General features: G+C 35.7%; 3 protein-coding genes across 4 annotated transcripts; all 3 read right to left on the bottom strand.

Moving 5' to 3' along the window:
• Positions 1 to 144: 144 nt before the first annotated feature.
• Positions 145 to 1,403, bottom strand: LOC103341959 (embryo-specific protein ATS3B-like). The gene is made up of 3 exons (XM_008245507.3): positions 1,206 to 1,403; positions 816 to 923; positions 145 to 594 (listed from the first exon to the last, which is right to left on the bottom strand). Exons 1-3 carry the CDS (start codon positions 1,320 to 1,322, stop codon positions 316 to 318), a joined length of 504 nt encoding a protein of 167 aa, XP_008243729.2. The 5' UTR covers positions 1,323 to 1,403; the 3' UTR covers positions 145 to 315.
• Positions 1,404 to 7,398: 5,995 nt separating this feature from the next.
• LOC103341960 (SNARE-like superfamily protein) lies at positions 7,399 to 10,382 on the bottom strand. The gene is made up of 5 exons (XM_089051022.1): positions 10,078 to 10,382; positions 9,385 to 9,498; positions 8,940 to 9,019; positions 8,223 to 8,347; positions 7,399 to 7,689 (listed from the first exon to the last, which is right to left on the bottom strand). Exons 1-5 carry the CDS (start codon positions 10,128 to 10,130, stop codon positions 7,618 to 7,620), a joined length of 444 nt encoding a protein of 147 aa, XP_088907148.1. The 5' UTR covers positions 10,131 to 10,382; the 3' UTR covers positions 7,399 to 7,617.
• Positions 10,383 to 15,554: 5,172 nt separating this feature from the next.
• On the bottom strand, positions 15,555 to 16,932 carry LOC103342079 (zinc transporter 3-like). 2 transcript variants are annotated; one of them, XM_016796644.2, is made up of 3 exons: positions 16,400 to 16,932; positions 16,097 to 16,271; positions 15,555 to 15,938 (listed from the first exon to the last, which is right to left on the bottom strand). In XM_016796644.2, exons 1-3 carry the CDS (start codon positions 16,808 to 16,810, stop codon positions 15,808 to 15,810), a joined length of 717 nt encoding a protein of 238 aa, XP_016652130.2. In that variant the 5' UTR covers positions 16,811 to 16,932; the 3' UTR covers positions 15,555 to 15,807. The 2 variants fall into 2 exon arrangements, with proteins under 2 accessions (XP_016652130.2, XP_088905652.1); XM_089049526.1 differs by lacking the exon at positions 16,400 to 16,932 and having other exon boundaries at positions 16,097 to 16,379.
• Positions 16,933 to 18,069: the final 1,137 nt, after the last annotated feature.

Below are 18,069 nucleotides of genomic sequence, written 5' to 3'. Positions count from 1 at the left end.
AGCCCATGGTCGATTTCGCTAATGTTAGGCCCAATTATTATTGAACTGAAAAAGAGGGTAAATCGCTTTAATTCAGAAGCACCACACCCGAGGTCATGTTTGAATCTTCCCTTGTCTAATACCACTTGTATCAAAAAACAAAAATAAATCAATAAAGAGTTTATTCATTGGGCTGTTTTCTACATACCCCCAATAACCATAACAAGCAAAATCTGATGGCAAACAGATAATGCCAAAGCACCGAAACCATTACAAACCAGAGCCAAAATAATGACCTGAAAACAAAGAGTCCTGCTGCTCTCCTATCTCATCTGGCTACATGCTTGAAGTGGATAACGCTGCTGAAGCACCACCATTACAATGATTAAACCCATACCAAATACCGTTGGGAATAAAAGAGTTGTAATAAAATGTGACAGATTTGGTGTAATGACCATAGATTGTCACTGTCTGTGTTTTCCACCCATCGTATCCATTCCTATAGAGATACACATAACAGATCTGGTACGCACATGGCCCAGAAATCTGAAATGTATCCGTGGAGCAACTCTCGAATGCCCTCGAAGATGGATCGTCTATTCTGGGTGCATACACCTGATCATCATCCGAGACATAAATAACATTGATAAATGACTAATCACCCATTATGCAGAAATATATATAATCTTCTTTGTTGGATTATATTAGTTGTAATTGCTGCACTAATGTGATCACGCTGACACGTAGAATTATATATTGTCCATGTTACATTGTTAGACTGTTAATCCGGACAATACATATCCGAACATGAATTTTTCAATGTCTAATTGAAGTACCTGATTGCCATAAGCATCACCAAATGCAATACTGATCTGATCTCGTGTGTATCTGGGTGAAGAACAGCTAGTCTTTATTGATACTGTGTAGGAACAGCTCCCTGCATACTGTGAGAGACCATAACAGTTAAATTCTCATATAGAATCAGTATATTGCCCTCTTTCTCTGGTTCAATAACATCCACCACTTGCAAACAAATCAACGATTTGAATCAATTTTTTTCACCTAGGTACTTGATCTTTCAAAGGATCTTGTCTTTTCAGCAAAATCCCAGGGCAGAAATTTCTGGTTCTTTTTTCTGTTTTTCTACACGCAGTACAATACTACAATTTAAGTCTCTGTATATAAATCTATTTATCAAGAATTGCTTCCAAATGAATTGATCATACCTGGTTATTGCTGAGCTTGAAGGATCTGAGAGGTTGGGGCTGTGGGACGATTGATCTGCCTTGTGTTAAGGTGAAGAGGAAGGCAAAATGAAGCAGAAAACTCACAGCCTTCATCATTTTTGTCTTCTCTTAACCCTTTTCAATATAGTCTGAACAGAACGTGGTGCCATCTTTATATACTAGAGCTCTCTCTCTCTCAAGCATTAATCTCTTTGTCATGTTGCTAACAAATCATTAGTTGTAACTTGTATTAGGTGAGAACCACCGTAGATTCAGTGCACTCAAAACTTAATTCACTGTTGGATTTACATACTAACATTAAATTTCCTTTTTTTCTTTCTTTGTCATTTTAAAAAATACGAACGATAGATTAAATTATAAAATGAATAAAAGGTTCGAACATGAGACTATCTGCAAGTTAAAGTCCTTTTTCATCGGACTCTACCCCTTGCTTCTTTGTCATGTTGTTAACACCGCATTAGTTGTATTAGTTGAAACCACAGTAGATTCAGTGCACTAAACAATTAATTCACTGTTGGATTTACATAATAATATGAAATTTCCTTCTTTGGTTTTTAGTGAGTAAATAATATGAAATTTCAGCCACAAGTGGAGCTGGACAATTTTACACACCAGCCCAGAGTGAAGTAATGTATATTAATGAGGTCAGTTCCAAAAGGACAAACAACATTTAATGTTCCATCCAGCGCAGGCCACCACGTGTACACCTGCACACATGCACACCTTTTGGTCCTTTAATTTTTCCTTTCGTTGTCTTGTCTGCCAATGTAGCTTGGCTGGCAGGACCTCAGTTAAAGCATCAGGCATAACAGTCACTTGTTTTTCTTTGGCTGAACTTTAACCCTTCATTGTTTTTTTTGCGACACTTGTTATAGAATTAGTCATATAGTTTCCAATTTACACACCTTTATAATTCCCTTCTACGTAAATAAGGTTAATTTATAAACATTTTAATTATTGCTTCTATATAAAATAAAATAAATTAAATGAAAATAATATCTAGTCAAATATTGGGAAAAAACATTCATCAACAGATAGCTAACCCATCAGGAGCCTCATCAAAAAACCAAATTTCCAGGTCTAAATTTTAGCTTCAATTTGTCAAACAATCCGCAACACAATTTTTTTTTCCTGTAAACGTGGATAAGCTGACAATTTCCAATTTGTCTTATGAAATCACAACAACCATGCCCCAAAGTACTAAACCTTTTTTTTGTTAATAAACAAACACTTAAGTATTATCATTACATATTCAACTTGTTTATGAAATAGCTTCATTGAATGCATATCATAACATATAATAATCTTGACTATGAGTTATCACTTCCAATTTGTAATGATAAAGTCAGTCCTAATATTTACCCTTAAACTCATTGAAATTGAAAAGATATACAACAAACCCATTAAAACAGGAAGAGAAAAATATGAATGGGCCAGAACGGCAGGGAAGAGCTAAAGTAAAACGAAGCTACCAATACCAAAGAAGAGAACGGGACTGTTGGAGAATTTGAAGGAAGCCATGGAAAGTAAAGCACCAAGCAAGAAAACCTTCGCAGAGGGGGGCCGACACATGGGAGGTCATCAAGGTTATTTGAATTATTATACATTGATTGAAATCTCTTCCACCTTTACCATGCAAGCAAATATTACAAAACTAGCTTGACAAACCCGATGAAAATGCAGTTGACCTCACATGCTATTCTTATTATCTTGCTTGGTCTCAAACATGCTAGTTAAAGTTGATAGTGTAGAAACTGATTTTCCCTTATATTATTCATATGATCATTATACAATATATATAAAGTCTGGAGAGAATAATCTACAGTTACAACAAGTCATTATCACAAACATAAATATGGAGTTATGGCCTAATAACAACGTAACTGACAATTGACCATTTCCTATCATTAGTATGATTAACTATTGTAATCGAAATACTATTGTAACTCCATAACACTCCCCACAAATCGAGCGCACAGCATAGCAAGATTTGAATGAAGAAACCACATGGTGATGGAGATGGCAGTAGATCGTCTGTAATAGTCTAGTAAGGGAAACAAAAAAGAAGAACTTCATAGGTGCAACAATGGCTTGAGAGAAACAAAGTAACAGAAAAATAAAAATAATGCCCAGTGAGAGGCAGCAAGTGAAGGAGCGCATGGGCTCATGGAAGGAGGGAACAAAATGAAGGGATGACATACAAGTCAAATGTACCTAGGGAACAACTCTAGGCACCTGAGAAACATAACTCTACCTAGGAATCACCTCTAGGTAGGATAAAGAGCATGCGATAAGCGGGAAAATAAAGGGATAGGGAAGTGAAACCCATCATCAAGTGGGAAAGGCCAGAAAGTCATGCACAAAGAGAGAGAAACACAATTTTAAAAGTAAAGGGATGGGGAAGAAAAAAAAACCTCAAAAAAGAGAAGAAACACTTGCTAAGTGAGACAGAGAAAGGAAAAAAAGAGTGTGGGCAAAACACAGAGTTAAAATCTTTTCAAAATAAAAAGATGGAAAAAAAAAAAAGAGAAAGAAAGAGATGAGAAAAGGTAACACCCATCAAAAGGAGAAAGTAGGCAAGACAGGGAGAGAGAACAAGAGGCAAGAAACAACCCATGAAAAAGAAATGAAACTCAAGATGGCAGAGACAACCCATGACAGGGAAAGAGACAACACAATTGAAAAGAAGAGAAGAGAATACCCCAGTAACATAAAAGAATTATAAAGAAAAGAAAATAATACCCTTGTAACAGAGAAGAAGAAAGGCAGTACAAGACAACATTGAAGAAGACAGAGACCAACAGTAAAACCAAAGAAAGAGATTGGGCTTAAGAGGAGAGAAGAACACAGGTTGAGCATAGATAGAGCGTGAGAGGCTGATACCACACAGAGAGAGAGAGAGAGAGAGAGTTCAAAGAGACTAACGACAGTGAAGCAAAGGGACTAACGATAGTGAAGCACAACAGGACAGAGACAAAGGCCGACTAGGATAAGGCTTGGCGAGCGAGGCTCAATCTTCAATAGAGAGCATAAGAAGGAGAAATGGCTCAATCATCAACAGAGAGCTAGACAAGGAGAGAGTGAAAGATAAAGGCTCATCAATGAGCAGAGAGCTTGACAGGGAGAGTTGAAAAATACAAGGAAATGGCAGCGACAAAGAGAAAGAAAAAAAAAATTACTGATTATAGAAGGGAGGAGAATATGGAGAACTATACATAAGCAAACACCCTTTCGGGCGAGGAGAGCCAACGACTCTCAATGTTGGCAAATGAAGGATCGGTAATTGGCTTTAGCCATTAGCTCTGATACCATGTAGAAACTGATTTTCCCTTATATTATTCATATGATCATTATACAATATATATAAAGAATGCAGAGAATAATCTACAGTTACAACAAGTGATTATCACAAACATAAATATGGTGTTATGGCCTAATAACAACGTAACTGACAATTGACCATTTCCTATCATTAGTAGGATTAACTATTGTAATTGAAATACTATTGTAACTCCATAACAGATAGTTTAATCGTTTTAGTTTCCTCTAATCTCTTTGATCCAGCAGAAAATATTGCATTTCTATGCCACACATACATTAAAACAGATAATGGAAAATCTAATTATCTAACTTTAAGAAACTCTTCGTAATTTTTTTTTTATGGGTAGACTCTTTAAATGAATGAAAAATCAGACTTAAAGAACTTTTCTATCTCACACGCCCTTTGTAGGCATTTGATGAGAAAAATAGATGAATGGCATTCAATATCCATTTTTTGAGGTTGTGGAATAAATGTGATTGGTTTTTTTTTTTTTTTGTATAAGCAATACTCTAAACTACATGGGAGGGGATTTCTCTCTCTCACACACACAATAAATGTGATTGTTTTGTTAGGTAGATGGTGTCTCATAGAAATGGTCAAAAGTCTTGGCTATTGTTTGATGTGATGAGGCTGAACTTATTAAAATGGGCAATAGTCCCGCATATTGTGTCTTACAAGTCACATCTATAAGTGGGACTCATAAATTCATATGACACGGGACACTCTTACACTCTGGCATGTTATGTTGGCAAAGCATAAAAAACAATTCCCTTCTTTTTATAAAACAAAAAAAGCCATGTCTAATAATTTTATTACACAAACATAGTAAATAATTAATACAAACAAATCTCAAAAGGAAAATGAATATATCTATTAATTTAAACACATCCCTTTTTCTTTCTGTTGAATCTATTCTCTAGTTATGCACATTGGTTTATGGCCTTGTAGGCATTGAAGAGTTGATCTTATACCTTTTGGCGAAACCTTCATTTTAAGAGGGGATTTTTTATTTTTTTTATTAAAGAAGAAGAATTCAATTGTAAACAAAAAGATATACCAATTTATAACCAAAAAAAGGTATACAAATAACGACACAAATACAATGGCCTTGTTAAAATCTTCCTAGAAAAAACCACATGGACAAACTCCATATGAGGAAAGAATACCTTAAATGCCAAGGACTAACAAGAGAGTCCGACCCAAGCCATATTGGACCGCTACAAGAACCAAAATGTTAAGAAAACCATACTAGGCACCAACAGAGTAGACCTACATGAGAGAACCACGCATCCCAATTGTCAAAATAAGCCTTCTATAAGAACTCATAGTTCATTGTACAGCAGAAGAACTACAGAGCACACCAAAGGTCAGAGACACAACAGAGCACACCAAGAAAATCACGGAGACGATAACAGAGAGAAAACCCATGGAAGCACACCAACTCAGAAGAGAAAATCTGCAAAGGGGCAAGACAGCGGGAGACACAAAACAAAAAATAACCCGAACGAAGAACACCCTTTAGAGAGCACACCACCGAAGGCTGACACTGGCAACGGAAACATAGTCCGTTGGGCAGCACATAGATTGAGAAGCATGCTGAAAGTCAGAAGACAGTATGAAACACTACACTAAACAAAATACAAAAAAACACAGACGCGACCAGTGAACCCTAAACAAAACAAAGCAGCACTATAAACCCAGCAAATAACAACCCACCACAGCATAAGATTGTCAAATAAAAACCTCCTATGCGTGCATAGTTCTTTCTACAGTGCAGAAAGCCGGCCGTGAGTGTCAAAGCAAAGCCAATACAAGCACTAAATGTCATCTTCTTGTTTCTTAATCTAAACCCCTATGATCAATACATGCACCTGAAGCATCCGAGAGCATAAGGTAACTCCCACAAAATTGCTCAAGGTCATGAAAAATTGTTTCTATCTATATGATCAGTGTCATTAGGAATATACTTTTGCAAAATATTCTCTTATTTTTGTAGCCACTTTTCAATTAGAAACCTTAATGGTGCCTCAATGTGTTGCTCAACTGCTAAGGACCTTTATTTTATACAATCTGCCTCAATGTAGTGCGCAATGTATGGCTTGCCAGGAACCAGGGTTATTTTATAGACTACAAATATTTTATGGAGTAAAAATCTGATTATTAAACCTTTGGTATAAAATATCTAATTTCTAAGTTTTATTACCAACACACACTTAGTTTAATTGTATTTCTCTTCAAAATAATGAAAAAGTTCTGAAGTTCAAACCCCAGCCCAAGTTATTGAGAAAAAGTTGGCTGCAAAATAAACTGATGATCGCTCATTAAATCTGCAATGATATGGAATTAAGAATTTTGGAAACAGTTTACATAAAGTTAAATAACAAGCAATTGCTTAAAGCTGCGAAACATAAACATATGGTCAACAAACTGCCACAAGAACCATCTTGGCTTCCGCTGCAAAAGCCTACTATAGCTACATTAGAGCATCTACAATGGACTCCCTAAACCACCTCCTCAGACAAATTTGAGGGAGAAATCGTAAAAATGCAACTCCAACCACGCTCCCTATCCATCTCCTAAAATAGAGTCCTCTAGGAGCTCCTAAATCTGAGAAGAGAGAAAAGACTTCTAGTGGCTTCTTATAATATAATGTTGCTTTATTTAATGAGTATTTCAAACTTTTATTTAATGCTAACTATTTTTTATTTTATTTTTTAATAGAAATTGACCAATCAAAAAAGAATTATAGCATTTATGACTATCCACATTATAGAGTACGGTTGCAGTTGAAATTTTTTAGAGAGTTCTTAAAATAGCTTTCTTATATTCTTAGGCAGGTAGTATAACATATTTCAAAACAAGGAACTGACTTAACATTATGTTCAGAATATTGAAAAATGCGGGTATTTACTATTTTCCTATTATCTTCTCCCCACCGAAAATGCAAGAACTAGAAGTTTGAAAACATAATGGCTGTCACAAAGCCTGGACAACATACTGGGCATGAATTCAGCAGTGCCGCTGTTACAACAAGAAGCTTTTGGTTCAACGCTCACTTGGAAGCTTGATTTAAAACTCAGTAGGAGGCTTTAACCTTATTAGTCTCTTGATTCTGTCTTTTTCCGTATTCTCCAGCAACCCCTGCAAAGTATAGGAAAACAGATGTCAAACAAGATAAAATTCAACATTATAAAGCAAAATGTTAGGCAGCAATATAGAATTGCCATGTAACATGAAGTCAGTATGTGAAGATGAAACAATGGATAAGAAGCAAAGCTTTCTATCAACCTATCAACCCAAATAATAAAACGAAACTAAAAGAAAGGTAAGGCTTGCTTTTAATGTAATTATAAAGGAACGTTGAAAATTTCCATATTTCCCATTCTAATCGGGAACTGTGATTTAACATTTAGTCTTGGATCATTGTGAGCCTCCACCACCCTGCCACTAAAATAATACCAAAGTGGTGTTGGTCTGACTACTATGGACAACTTCTACCACATGATTTTCATTGTGCTGTTGGGATGGTTGCTGTAAGATGCAGCCATCAAAGGAATTCCATACTAAATGATTTAACTTGTTGGATGTTTGGGTGAAGGATGAACAAACAACAACAATTTTTTTTTTTTTTTAATACAATGCTTTAATTATTTAAAACTTATTCATCACCTCACCTTCCAAACAATTTCATCCAGACACAAGCAAATTCTTCCATACTTATCCAGGAAAAGGCGCTCAGTTGGAGGCTTCCCACATACATCCTTCACAGCTGATGTTATCACAAAGATCACCTCTGACACTAGCAAGAATCCATCCAGGTTAGAGAAGCAAAACCAGAAAAATCAAGCACGGCACACCTCTCCCATCCAAAAGAAATTGTTACAATTTGGCCAATCATAGTAAGCACCACAAAGCGAGTATCATTTTGAATTTGTTTACTGTAAGTGATGGTGTCAATTTTCCATTCAAAAAAGTGCTAGCTTTGGCCAATTGCACCAAGCACTAAAGCAGAGTCAGTGACTCAGTGATGTGTGGAAAGAGATAGCAGTTGTTTTTTACTTGTTTCTTTAGAGCAATGGCATAAATTTTCCTACTATAGCACTGGCCGGCTGTAATAGGTGAGAACCTTGCTATCATAAAGATATTTGACAACATGAATCTATTTTGGAAAGCATGCAAAAATTACACATGCAAAAGGGAAAAGCTTTTCACCTTAGTTGCAACTAACTAAACTACTGATTGAAAAGGTATCAAAAGGATGTGAAAACTGCTGGTTCAGAACTCTAATCTCAAACAAGAGTGAAGTGCAATTTTAGCTTTCGATTGACAGTTTCATCCTGCCCTTTCTATAAACTATCATCATATTCTTGAACTGAGTGATGAATACTTACAGGCTAGTTCATCATACTCATCCTTGCCCACAACATAGATGCTGACATCCCCAAGCACAGTGTAAACAATGTAAACTGACCTGATAATACATCAATGCAAGTCAAATAATGTAAACTGATACCAGATTCCGAGTCACATTTTTTTTTATTAATTTAAAAATAGGAATAGCATTATTTCTGTGAAGGTCACAACTTTAATGCAAAAGGGAGTTCTTTGCTGAAGACTTAATTCCAAAAAGCTTTCCTTGACAAAAGAAATTTCAAAACTTTTATATGTTTTATTATACCCCAGCATTATATTCTCATTGGAGGAAATTTTAGGCTCCAGCTCAATTCTTGGATCCAATCCCCAAGGTATGTGATGACACTAGAACAACTAAGGCAATCTCAACATAGACATTAAGCATTAAATGTGCAGGATGAAAAAAGAGAAAAGTATACATACTTGTGGCAAGCAACAAGGAGCTCTTCATTTTTCACACCCCTAAGATTTTCTGCCCCTAGTTTGACTAGGAAAGATCGCCAATGCAGCCGTTCCTCAGCAGGAACTCCATTGAAACTGCAATGAGCATAGAAACCTGGAGTCAATGCTTCAAATATAGGAAACATAAATGCACAAAAATGTCAAAGCAATTAACTCAAGAGTGCTCTTTCGTACTCGATATATTCCATACAGCAATTGCATATACAATATGCAACGAAGCAGAAAGATGAGGTCTTTTATAGCAAATGCTGTATAATTTTCACACCATGCTATACATGAATCGTTGTATATTGTTAACTATCCTTTTCACTTCTTAATCTGATAGGATATTGTACAACAGAAAGCTATCCATTTCCCCATTAAACCATTTCAAGAAAAATAAAAAACCATCGAAGAAAAACAAAGTCCACCCGATTCAAACCATAAACACAAAGTAAAAGACAAACTATACAGAAATGAAATACCCAAAACACAATTCAGATCCAAGTCGTAAGATTTCCAAGCTAGATTAACTAAACCCACAAAAGGGTATACCAAAATTAATAACTTTCGGTCAAAAACACCACAAACAGAATCAAAAGTTACAAGTTCATGACGTTGGAGAAATTTCAAACCATTTTGAATAAAGAACGGAAGATGTAGATCCGCACTTACCGTTCAACTAGGATGTTGCCTTCCGAGTTGGCGAACAAGACTGCAAGTATCATAGCTCGCTTGCAGAATTGAGTAGTAAATAGGTAGGATCAGTGTAAACCACCAATTATCAATTATGCGATAAACTTGTTTGAAAAAGGTCAAATTTTCTATACGATTCAAAGCTTTCCAAAACCAATCTGAGTCTGACTATATTGCAGAATTGGAACGTTACTGTTGCTGGTTTTGGTGGGAGTTGGTATCGTTTTCTTTGGTTGGCTTTCGGGGTCTTCTGCTCCTTCTACGCAGATCTTTGAGCTGGGTTCTTATTATTTATTTTTATTTCTTATTATTATTTGGTTGTTCCCTTGTTGCCTCGGTGCCTTTTTTTTTTTTTTTGGTATTTCTGGGCTGTGGCCTTTTGGTTTTGTAATTTCGGCTTCTCTGTTTAGCCTTTCCCCTTGGGCCAATAGGCTGATTTTTTATTTTTTTTTCCTTCTAGATTTTTATAATATATATATATATATATACACCTGATCTCTGACCACGTGAGTTTGAGAGATTGTGATCACACACCGTTGGATATTAATCCACTTGTTCAAAAAGTTTTTTAAAAGGAGTGCAAGAGTGAGTGAACCGTTGAATTTACATCCAACGGTGAGTGACCACAAATCTCTTGGATCTCTGTAGTCCAAGAGATCAGGATCTGTATAGTTTGATCATTAGGAGGGTTCACCATATGAATTTGTTGGGCTTTCTGGTTGACTCTTAGGGGGGTGTATTCAATAGAAATTTTAACAGATTGTAATGACATGATCTTAATGTAATGGATTTTAGCCGAATTTGTAATTATATGATTTTACTCATGATTTTAATTAGGGGTGGCATTTTAAACCGAAAAACCGCAAAAACCAACCGACATTATACCACATTGGAACCGCAATAGCTAAAAACAGACCGAAAATTACGGTTTTAGAAACCGAACCGCAATTGCGGTTGCGGTATGTGATTTTGGCAACTCGCGGTTACCGCAAATATATATATTTTTAAATTTCATTTTAGTAGTTAGATGTTGTGTTTTAATTTGGCTGAGTTTAATATATTATCAATATGCTTTTATATTGTTGTTTTTGTGTTGTGGTGTGTTATAGATGGAGTCTAGCCACTCTAACACACATAATGCCATTAATCCCCCAAACACAAACCGATACACCCGAAACACAACCTCCACTCCAACTCATAAAGAATGGCTTCTTCTTATAATAAAATCCACTCACCACCACCTACACCTAAGTTAACTTTGAATTGGATTTTTCTTTAGGTTGTGAATGCTTGAAAAGTTGAGGTTGAGGTTGTGAATTTATATATGCTTGAGAAGTTGAGGTTGTGAATTTATATTTTTTTGTTAAAGTATGCTTGAACTCAAAAAGCTTCAAAAAAAGCATCAAACCTAAGCTTAAAAGTATGGAAGATTGAATTTTTATGACACAAAAAGATCTAAAATTGTCTAATTTAGGCCCAAAATATTCAAATCGGTTTAAACCGTTAATTCACGGTAACCGACCAATTTTTGCGGTTTACCGCAATGTCGATAAACCGAAAGAAAGGGATCGATTTGCAGTTTCAAAAATTACCTTACCGCAAATAGTCGGTCGGTTTGCGGTTCGAGGAAATATTAGCAATTACGAACCGCAACCACCCCTAATTTTAATAGATTGCAATTATATGATTTTACTCATGATTTTAATAGATTGCAATTACATAGGATTTTACTTATGATTTTGATAGATTGCAATTATATGATTTTACTTATATTTTTATACTGGCTTCAACTCTATCGATCATCATCATTCACCTATACATAACTTGAAGGAATTTGCCCAATTTTTAGGATACATATACTCAATTTGTAGGGTTAATATAGAGATAGTGACACAATAACCATCAAATGTTAGTCCAAGGGAAGTACACTGACATCAACAAAATAACTCCCAACATAACCACACATGACCAGAATGAATACATTGAAGATAATGAGAGCCTAGACATAATGTTAATGTATGGTTTTTACTATTTTCTTTTGGCTTCCCTTGACAACTTTGTAATAGGATGTGTTTTGTTATTTATCAAGCTCAAGTTTAGATTAAGGAAAACCTTTCTTGGTGCTCTTCTCTAACTTCTGCTCTATGGAGGTTCAAGCAAGTTGACAAAGGTATTGTGCATTGCATATCATTTCATAAAACAGTCTTCATAAAAATGATGACTAGTCATCCGTTTCTCAGATGACTAGTCATCCTTGCTCTGTAGGATTTCCAGCTGGATAACAAACTGCTTTGTCCTATTCTTCTTTCTCTCTCTCTGCTGCCATGTGGGTTTCTGACCTAAGGAATTTTTTGGTCTGTAAAATCCACGATTTTGGTCATTTGGCGGTCGTCTCTTTTGGGTGGAAGTTTTGGAAAGTTTGGCTTGCCATCTTTCGCTTCTTCTTCCTCGAGAGAACCATCTTATTTCATCTATGAGTTTTTCCAATTGATTTCTTTTTGAAAAACTGCTTTTGAAACCCGAATTTGCATCTAGCTATTTAAATCATCTCTCATTTATATCTAGGTCAGATTCAAGACTGATTTCTTCAAGAGTATGGTTTCTTGAAGAAATTGGTCATTCTCCTTTGAATCCAAATATTGGTTTCGGTCTGTGTTGGAGCTTGCAAGCTAGTGCCATGGGATGAACGAGCTGAGAAGGAGCTGTCATTGCCATGAAGAACTGAGCTTCAAGTTTTGCTAAGTTGGAGAAGAAGATTGCACAAATGAGGTATTGCTCATATTCCTAAATAGACCTAGGTGCATCTTGAGCTTGGTTGTATTTCCTTTGTAAGAATCTTTTTCTACTTAGTGGAGTGCCTGGTCGGTTAATGACTCCCAGTTTTTCCCAATGGTGAGTTTCTGGGTGAACAAAATCTGTTTTGCATATCTGTAATTTTTCTGGGTTTGTGTTCTTGGTGGTTGACTAGTCATCTTTATCTGCTGTTTGATATTTGCATGATTATGATGATTTCACACACTTTCACCATAGTTGTTGCTAGCACAGGGGATGCCTAGATTGACGGGTCCTTCTGAGTGCATAGGTTGTCACTAGTAATCTTCTAGGGTTGCAGGTACATTGTGGCATGATCTGTGTGTTCTCTTGATTGTGATTGTTCATGACTAGCAGTTGACTAGTCATATGTGTATTTGGTCAAGGTTTAAAGTGTGTGAAGATTGTTATGTTGTTGTGTCTTGTTTGTGTAATTAAATTTACCCTTCGTCACCTAAGTACCAATTTCACATAACATGCAAGAACACCACTCACATGAGCACTCAACTACAAATGCAAAACTACCATTAACTCTCACAAGCAAAATAATACAACATAAAACTGCAACTACAATGAATGAAAATCCACATAGCTAGCTTGTCCACTCCAAGAACCACAAAAGTTCCAGCAAGACCACCCAAGTCCACTAAAGAATAAAAAAAATAAAAATAAAAATAAAAAACCAAGTCCAAGCCAAAGTACCCACCACTCAGCTTCAGCCACAACCTCAAGACCACGGGACCAATGCCACCGCTACTCAGGTAGGAGGGGAAACCAATCAAGACACACGAGCCCACCAGCTAAATTTTTTTTTGTTTTTTGTTTTTATATTTATATCTTTTTGCACAGTAGAAAGCATGAAAAAATAATGGGAAAAAAAACGTATGAGAGCATATATAAGAATAAGGCATATGAGGGTGGGATTTCTTATGTGATTTGTTGTTTGTATTACACACTCAAAAATCTCACACAATACACAATTTAATGAAATACATTAAAATCATTAAGTTTTTAAATACCACCGTACTTTTTCTTATCTTTTAAAAGTCCTAATTGAATACCACCGGACTTGCATTGATTATTTAAAAATCATAATTGAATATCACCAGACTTTTATTAATTCAATACAACCCCCTTAGATTCAGAGTTTTCTTTTTCCATTAAATTAATCAAATCTTGTTTTTAATCACTATGTTTTCAGCTTGTAATCTGTGACTTATTTGCCTTAACTCTATTATTTCCTTTTTGACTAGTTTTACTTCCATTTGCAAATTCTGTAAAGTTACTTCTTTTCTTATGTTGAATTTTTCTAAGGTAGTGTTCAAACTTATCTCCTGTGACTTGTATATAATTGCAGGAGGTATAGGTTTGCGATCTTTCTTCGGTACGCAAGCGTACACCAAATAGTTGCAGTTACTGTTCATTAAAATAACATATAATTTTATCTTTGTGAAAATAGAGGAAATGCAATGGTGGAAAATAAAGGCAGGTAGTTGGTGCGCCCTCTTTCTCTCTCACACCTATTTCTTCTCTCTGTTGGGTTAGGGTTCATAACTGTTTCTTATTCTTCTGAGTTTAATCGCCGCACGCATCGCATTAAATTAATAGATATATTCATTTTCCTTTTGAGATTTGTTTGTATTAATTATTTACTATGTTTGTGTAATAAAATTATTAGATATGGCTTTTTTGTTTGTTTTATAGAATGAAGGGAATTGTATTTTATGCTCTGCCAACATAACATGCAGAGTGTAAGAGTGTCTCGTGTCATACGAATTTATGAGTCCCACTCCTATAGGTGTGACTTGTAAGACACAATATGTGGGACTATTGTCCATTTTAATAAGTTCAGCCTCATCACTTCAAACAACGGCCAAGACTTTTGACTAATTCTATGAGACACCATCTACCTAACAAAATAATCACATTTATTGTGTGTGTGAGAGAGAGAGATCTCCTCCCATGTAGTTTCGACTATTGCTTATACTAAAAAAAAAACCAATCACATTTATTCCACAACCTCAAAAAATGGATATTGAATGTCATTCATCTATTTTTCTCATCAAAATGCCTACAAAGGGCGTGTGAGATAGAAAAAGTTCTTTTAAGTTTGATTTTTCTTTCATTAAAGAGTCTCCCTATCCCAAAAAAAAAAATTACAAGAGTTTCTTAAAGTTAGATAATTAGATTTTTCATTATTTGTTTTAATGTATGTATGGCATAGAAATGCAATATTTTCTGCTGGATCAAGAGATATTAGAGGAAGTTAAAACTAGAGAGATTCACTATTATACCCAATATATGAGCCCAAATTATATATTAAAAAAAACCCCTATATGAAATGGACTTTAGAAATACACTCAAAGCTCATTTACAACATAACAAAAAGCTTTTAAGTTCTTTTAAATTACAAAACTGTCATTAATTTCTTAAAACAAACCCAACCCCAAAACCTTATAAAAAAAGCCTAAAACATTCAATATGGCATCAAAGTAATTTAATAATCAAAATTAAATTCAATAGAGTCAGTTGTCATTTTTTGGATTTGTTTATAGAAATTAAATAGTGTAGGATTTATTTATAATTTTAGTGCTAAAAATGAGTATATAAATATCTCTTGTTCCAATAGAAAGAAGAACCCACGATTAGCTTTTCTAGAAATTTCCATTATATAAGGCAAAAAAGAAAATACATATTTCTCGGCTATATGGTGGAGACTATGCCTAAGCCCATATGGCTAATAATGATATGCACCCTGCCCCAAGAAGAACTGATAAATTGGCCCCAGCCTGAAGCCTTAAATTGCTATGCAGCTTTGGGTTCATAAGCTCGGCTGCAAGCATATCGACCAGCGACACGTAAATTAAAATACCCGCTGAAGCTGCGTTCAAAACGCCTTCAACCACAAGGGCTGTCGGGCTGTTTTCTGTATATATGTTCGATATTCCAATCCCGATTACAACTCCAATAGGAGTTGTAAGGGAGAAGAACAGTGCCATGACTGCAGTTGCTTGAGACTTGAAATTCGCCTACCAAAAATAAGAACATGAAAAAAATCCCATCAATTAACGTCATCCAGAGTTTAATTGAACTATAGGAATCAATTAAGATGCATAATTAATGGCTGGTCTACTAACAAAAGAGAGAGAAAGGTAATGTGTTTGTTTCGTATATGCAAAGCAGTTACCTGAGCCATACATCCACCAAGGCCCATGCCCTCGAAAAATTGATAAAAGGCTAACGCAGAAAAATTGATAAAAGGCTAACGCAGCAACTAAGGGCCTTATGGTGTCTGGACTTCCAGAAACACCCAAGGAGATTCCTATGATGATGGAGTGGACGACAGTACACATCTCCAAAACCTGCAACAAAGTACAAACAAAAGAATTAGTATTCAAAACATTAATTAAAACAAAATAAAGCTAATGGAGTGGGCCATATTAGTAATTATTATTGATTAGTAAACAAAACATTAATTAACATTAATCACCCTCTTCCTAATCAAAGTTCCAATGGCAGCAACCATCACCACAAACCCAGTGAATGGAAACTTCCCCCACGGGTTCTCCTTCAGGCATGGAGACGTCAAGTTGTCGAAGGCATCGGGAAGGACATGAATGAAGCCGGTGGCCAATATGACACCGGCTGCAAACGCCTTGATTATTGAAAACAGGCTGCTGCCCGGATTTAGACAAGGTATCGCCTTCCCAAGAATGGGAATGCCAACACCCATTGCGCCGGCAAACAGTACGGATGCAATGGCTGCGACTTTTAATTTTAGGGCCTGGGGTTTGTGCCCCTGCCCAGCTTCAGTAGCCTCAGCCTCACCGGAGCAGTCGGCGAAAACCACCATGGGAATTACTAGAAGGCATAAGGACGCGAAGATAATTGGTTTGTTCATTGTCAAAAAGTCCGTGAAGATCTAATAGAATTCTGAAAGTGAGGAAAGAGTTGATCTGATAGAAGTATTAGTTTGAAATTCAACTTTCAAAGTAAGAGTGAGGGAAGAGTTGAAGGGGTGGTAGTAGTACCACCTTATATAGGGAGATGATATTCATGTAAAATATCATGACAAGTTCGTGAGGGGTTCTGCTTCAACACAAAATTAGGCATGCGAAAGTTGCACATCAAAGAAATGCCTTCCTTCCTAACTGGATACTGATATACTCTTGTCTACGATAGAGTCGTGGGGATCAAACGCAGAAGTAATGTTGCGAATTTTTATCTGAATTCTAGCAGTGTTATAATACGTGTGGGGCATTTCGCATTATAGTGGGAGTATCAAGTCTCTGTATCGCCTCTTTCTTGTGCTATATTGGCTCTATATTGCTCTTAAGTTGGACTATGGTCTCTGTTGCAAGTCTCAAGTTCAACAAACTTGTCCATTAAGAATCCAATCGGCAAACAATTGGTGCAAAATCAAGTCCGCAAATTATAGATTAATGGGCTCAAATCCAAAATACTCATTAATTCCCAAATTATTAAATTGAAGCCCAAGTGGTACAAAACCACTCAAATTAAATCAATCTTTTTTTAACTACGTTGGTTTGATTCCGTTAAGGATACATACGCAATCTAACATCATACTTGATGCAACTACAACCAAATTTGAATCATTGCTTACCTCGACCTAAATTCCCACAAATCAAATCAAATCTATACCAACCATTTTGGAACTACATAATAACAGCACTAGAGATCCACAAATTGAGTGATGAAAATGAGATATGGTCCTGAATGGTTGAGCAGATTAACAAAGCGTGTTAAAGTCTTGTTGACTCTTTAATCTACTAAGCGTTGATGTGTTAATTTTTTTTTTCTGGTATCTAATTTGATAGAGATACAAGAATATGCTAAAGTTGTCGTAGCATGATGTACCTGCAATTGATTGTACTATGAGCGCCCTTGGTTATCCCATGACCATTCTCTTGTCTACCTAATACAAGAAAAAGTATGTATGTGAAAAAAAAAAGAATAAATATGTATGTTGCAGTCTTCTCCCATTGAAAGTTGGTTATGGGAAAATATTATAGATTAATTAGGAGCAGCACAAGCTACATGGAGAGGAAATTTTAAGTTTAGTGCATCTCATGTGTGAAGTCGAATAAAAACTTATACTTCTGTTAATGGTACTCATTATTAACTTTTAGTTTTATTGTA

The sequence above is a fragment of the Prunus mume genome, linkage group LG4 (assembly GCF_029339155.1).
Source record: "Prunus mume cultivar Tortuosa linkage group LG4, ASM2933915v1, whole genome shotgun sequence".
NCBI lineage: Eukaryota > Viridiplantae > Streptophyta > Magnoliopsida > Rosales > Rosaceae > Prunus > Prunus mume.
Note: the sequence above shows the minus strand (reverse complement) of the source record. Positions and strands in the feature narration are given on the sequence as shown.

Bases quoted from the DNA above. Each gene is read 5' to 3' on its own strand.
- LOC103341959 (XM_008245507.3), bottom strand. From the start codon at position 1,322: ATGATGAAGGCTGTGAGTTTTCTGCTTCATTTTGCCTTCCTCTTCACC. The intron at 924-1,205 runs GTATGATCAATT...GGTCTCTCACAG, and splicing joins TCAAGCTCAGCAATAACCAG to TATGCAGGGAGCTGTTCCTA. The intron at 595-815 runs GTACTTCAATTA...GATGATGATCAG, and splicing joins GTGATGCTTATGGCAATCAG to GTGTATGCACCCAGAATAGA.
- LOC103341960 (XM_089051022.1), bottom strand. From the start codon at position 10,130: ATGATACTTGCAGTCTTGTTCGCCAACTCGGAAGGCAACATCCTAGTT. The intron at 9,499-10,077 runs GTAAGTGCGGAT...TGCTCATTGCAG, and splicing joins GGCAACATCCTAGTTGAACG to TTTCAATGGAGTTCCTGCTG. The intron at 7,690-8,222 runs GTGAGGTGATGA...TATACTTTGCAG, and splicing joins TGGATGAAATTGTTTGGAAG to GGGTTGCTGGAGAATACGGA.
- LOC103342079 (XM_016796644.2), bottom strand. From the start codon at position 16,810: ATGAACAAACCAATTATCTTCGCGTCCTTATGCCTTCTAGTAATTCCC. The intron at 16,272-16,399 runs GTGATTAATGTT...ACTTTGTTGCAG, and splicing joins GAACTTTGATTAGGAAGAGG to GTTTTGGAGATGTGTACTGT. The intron at 15,939-16,096 runs GTAACTGCTTTG...TATTTTTGGTAG, and splicing joins TTGGTGGATGTATGGCTCAG to GCGAATTTCAAGTCTCAAGC.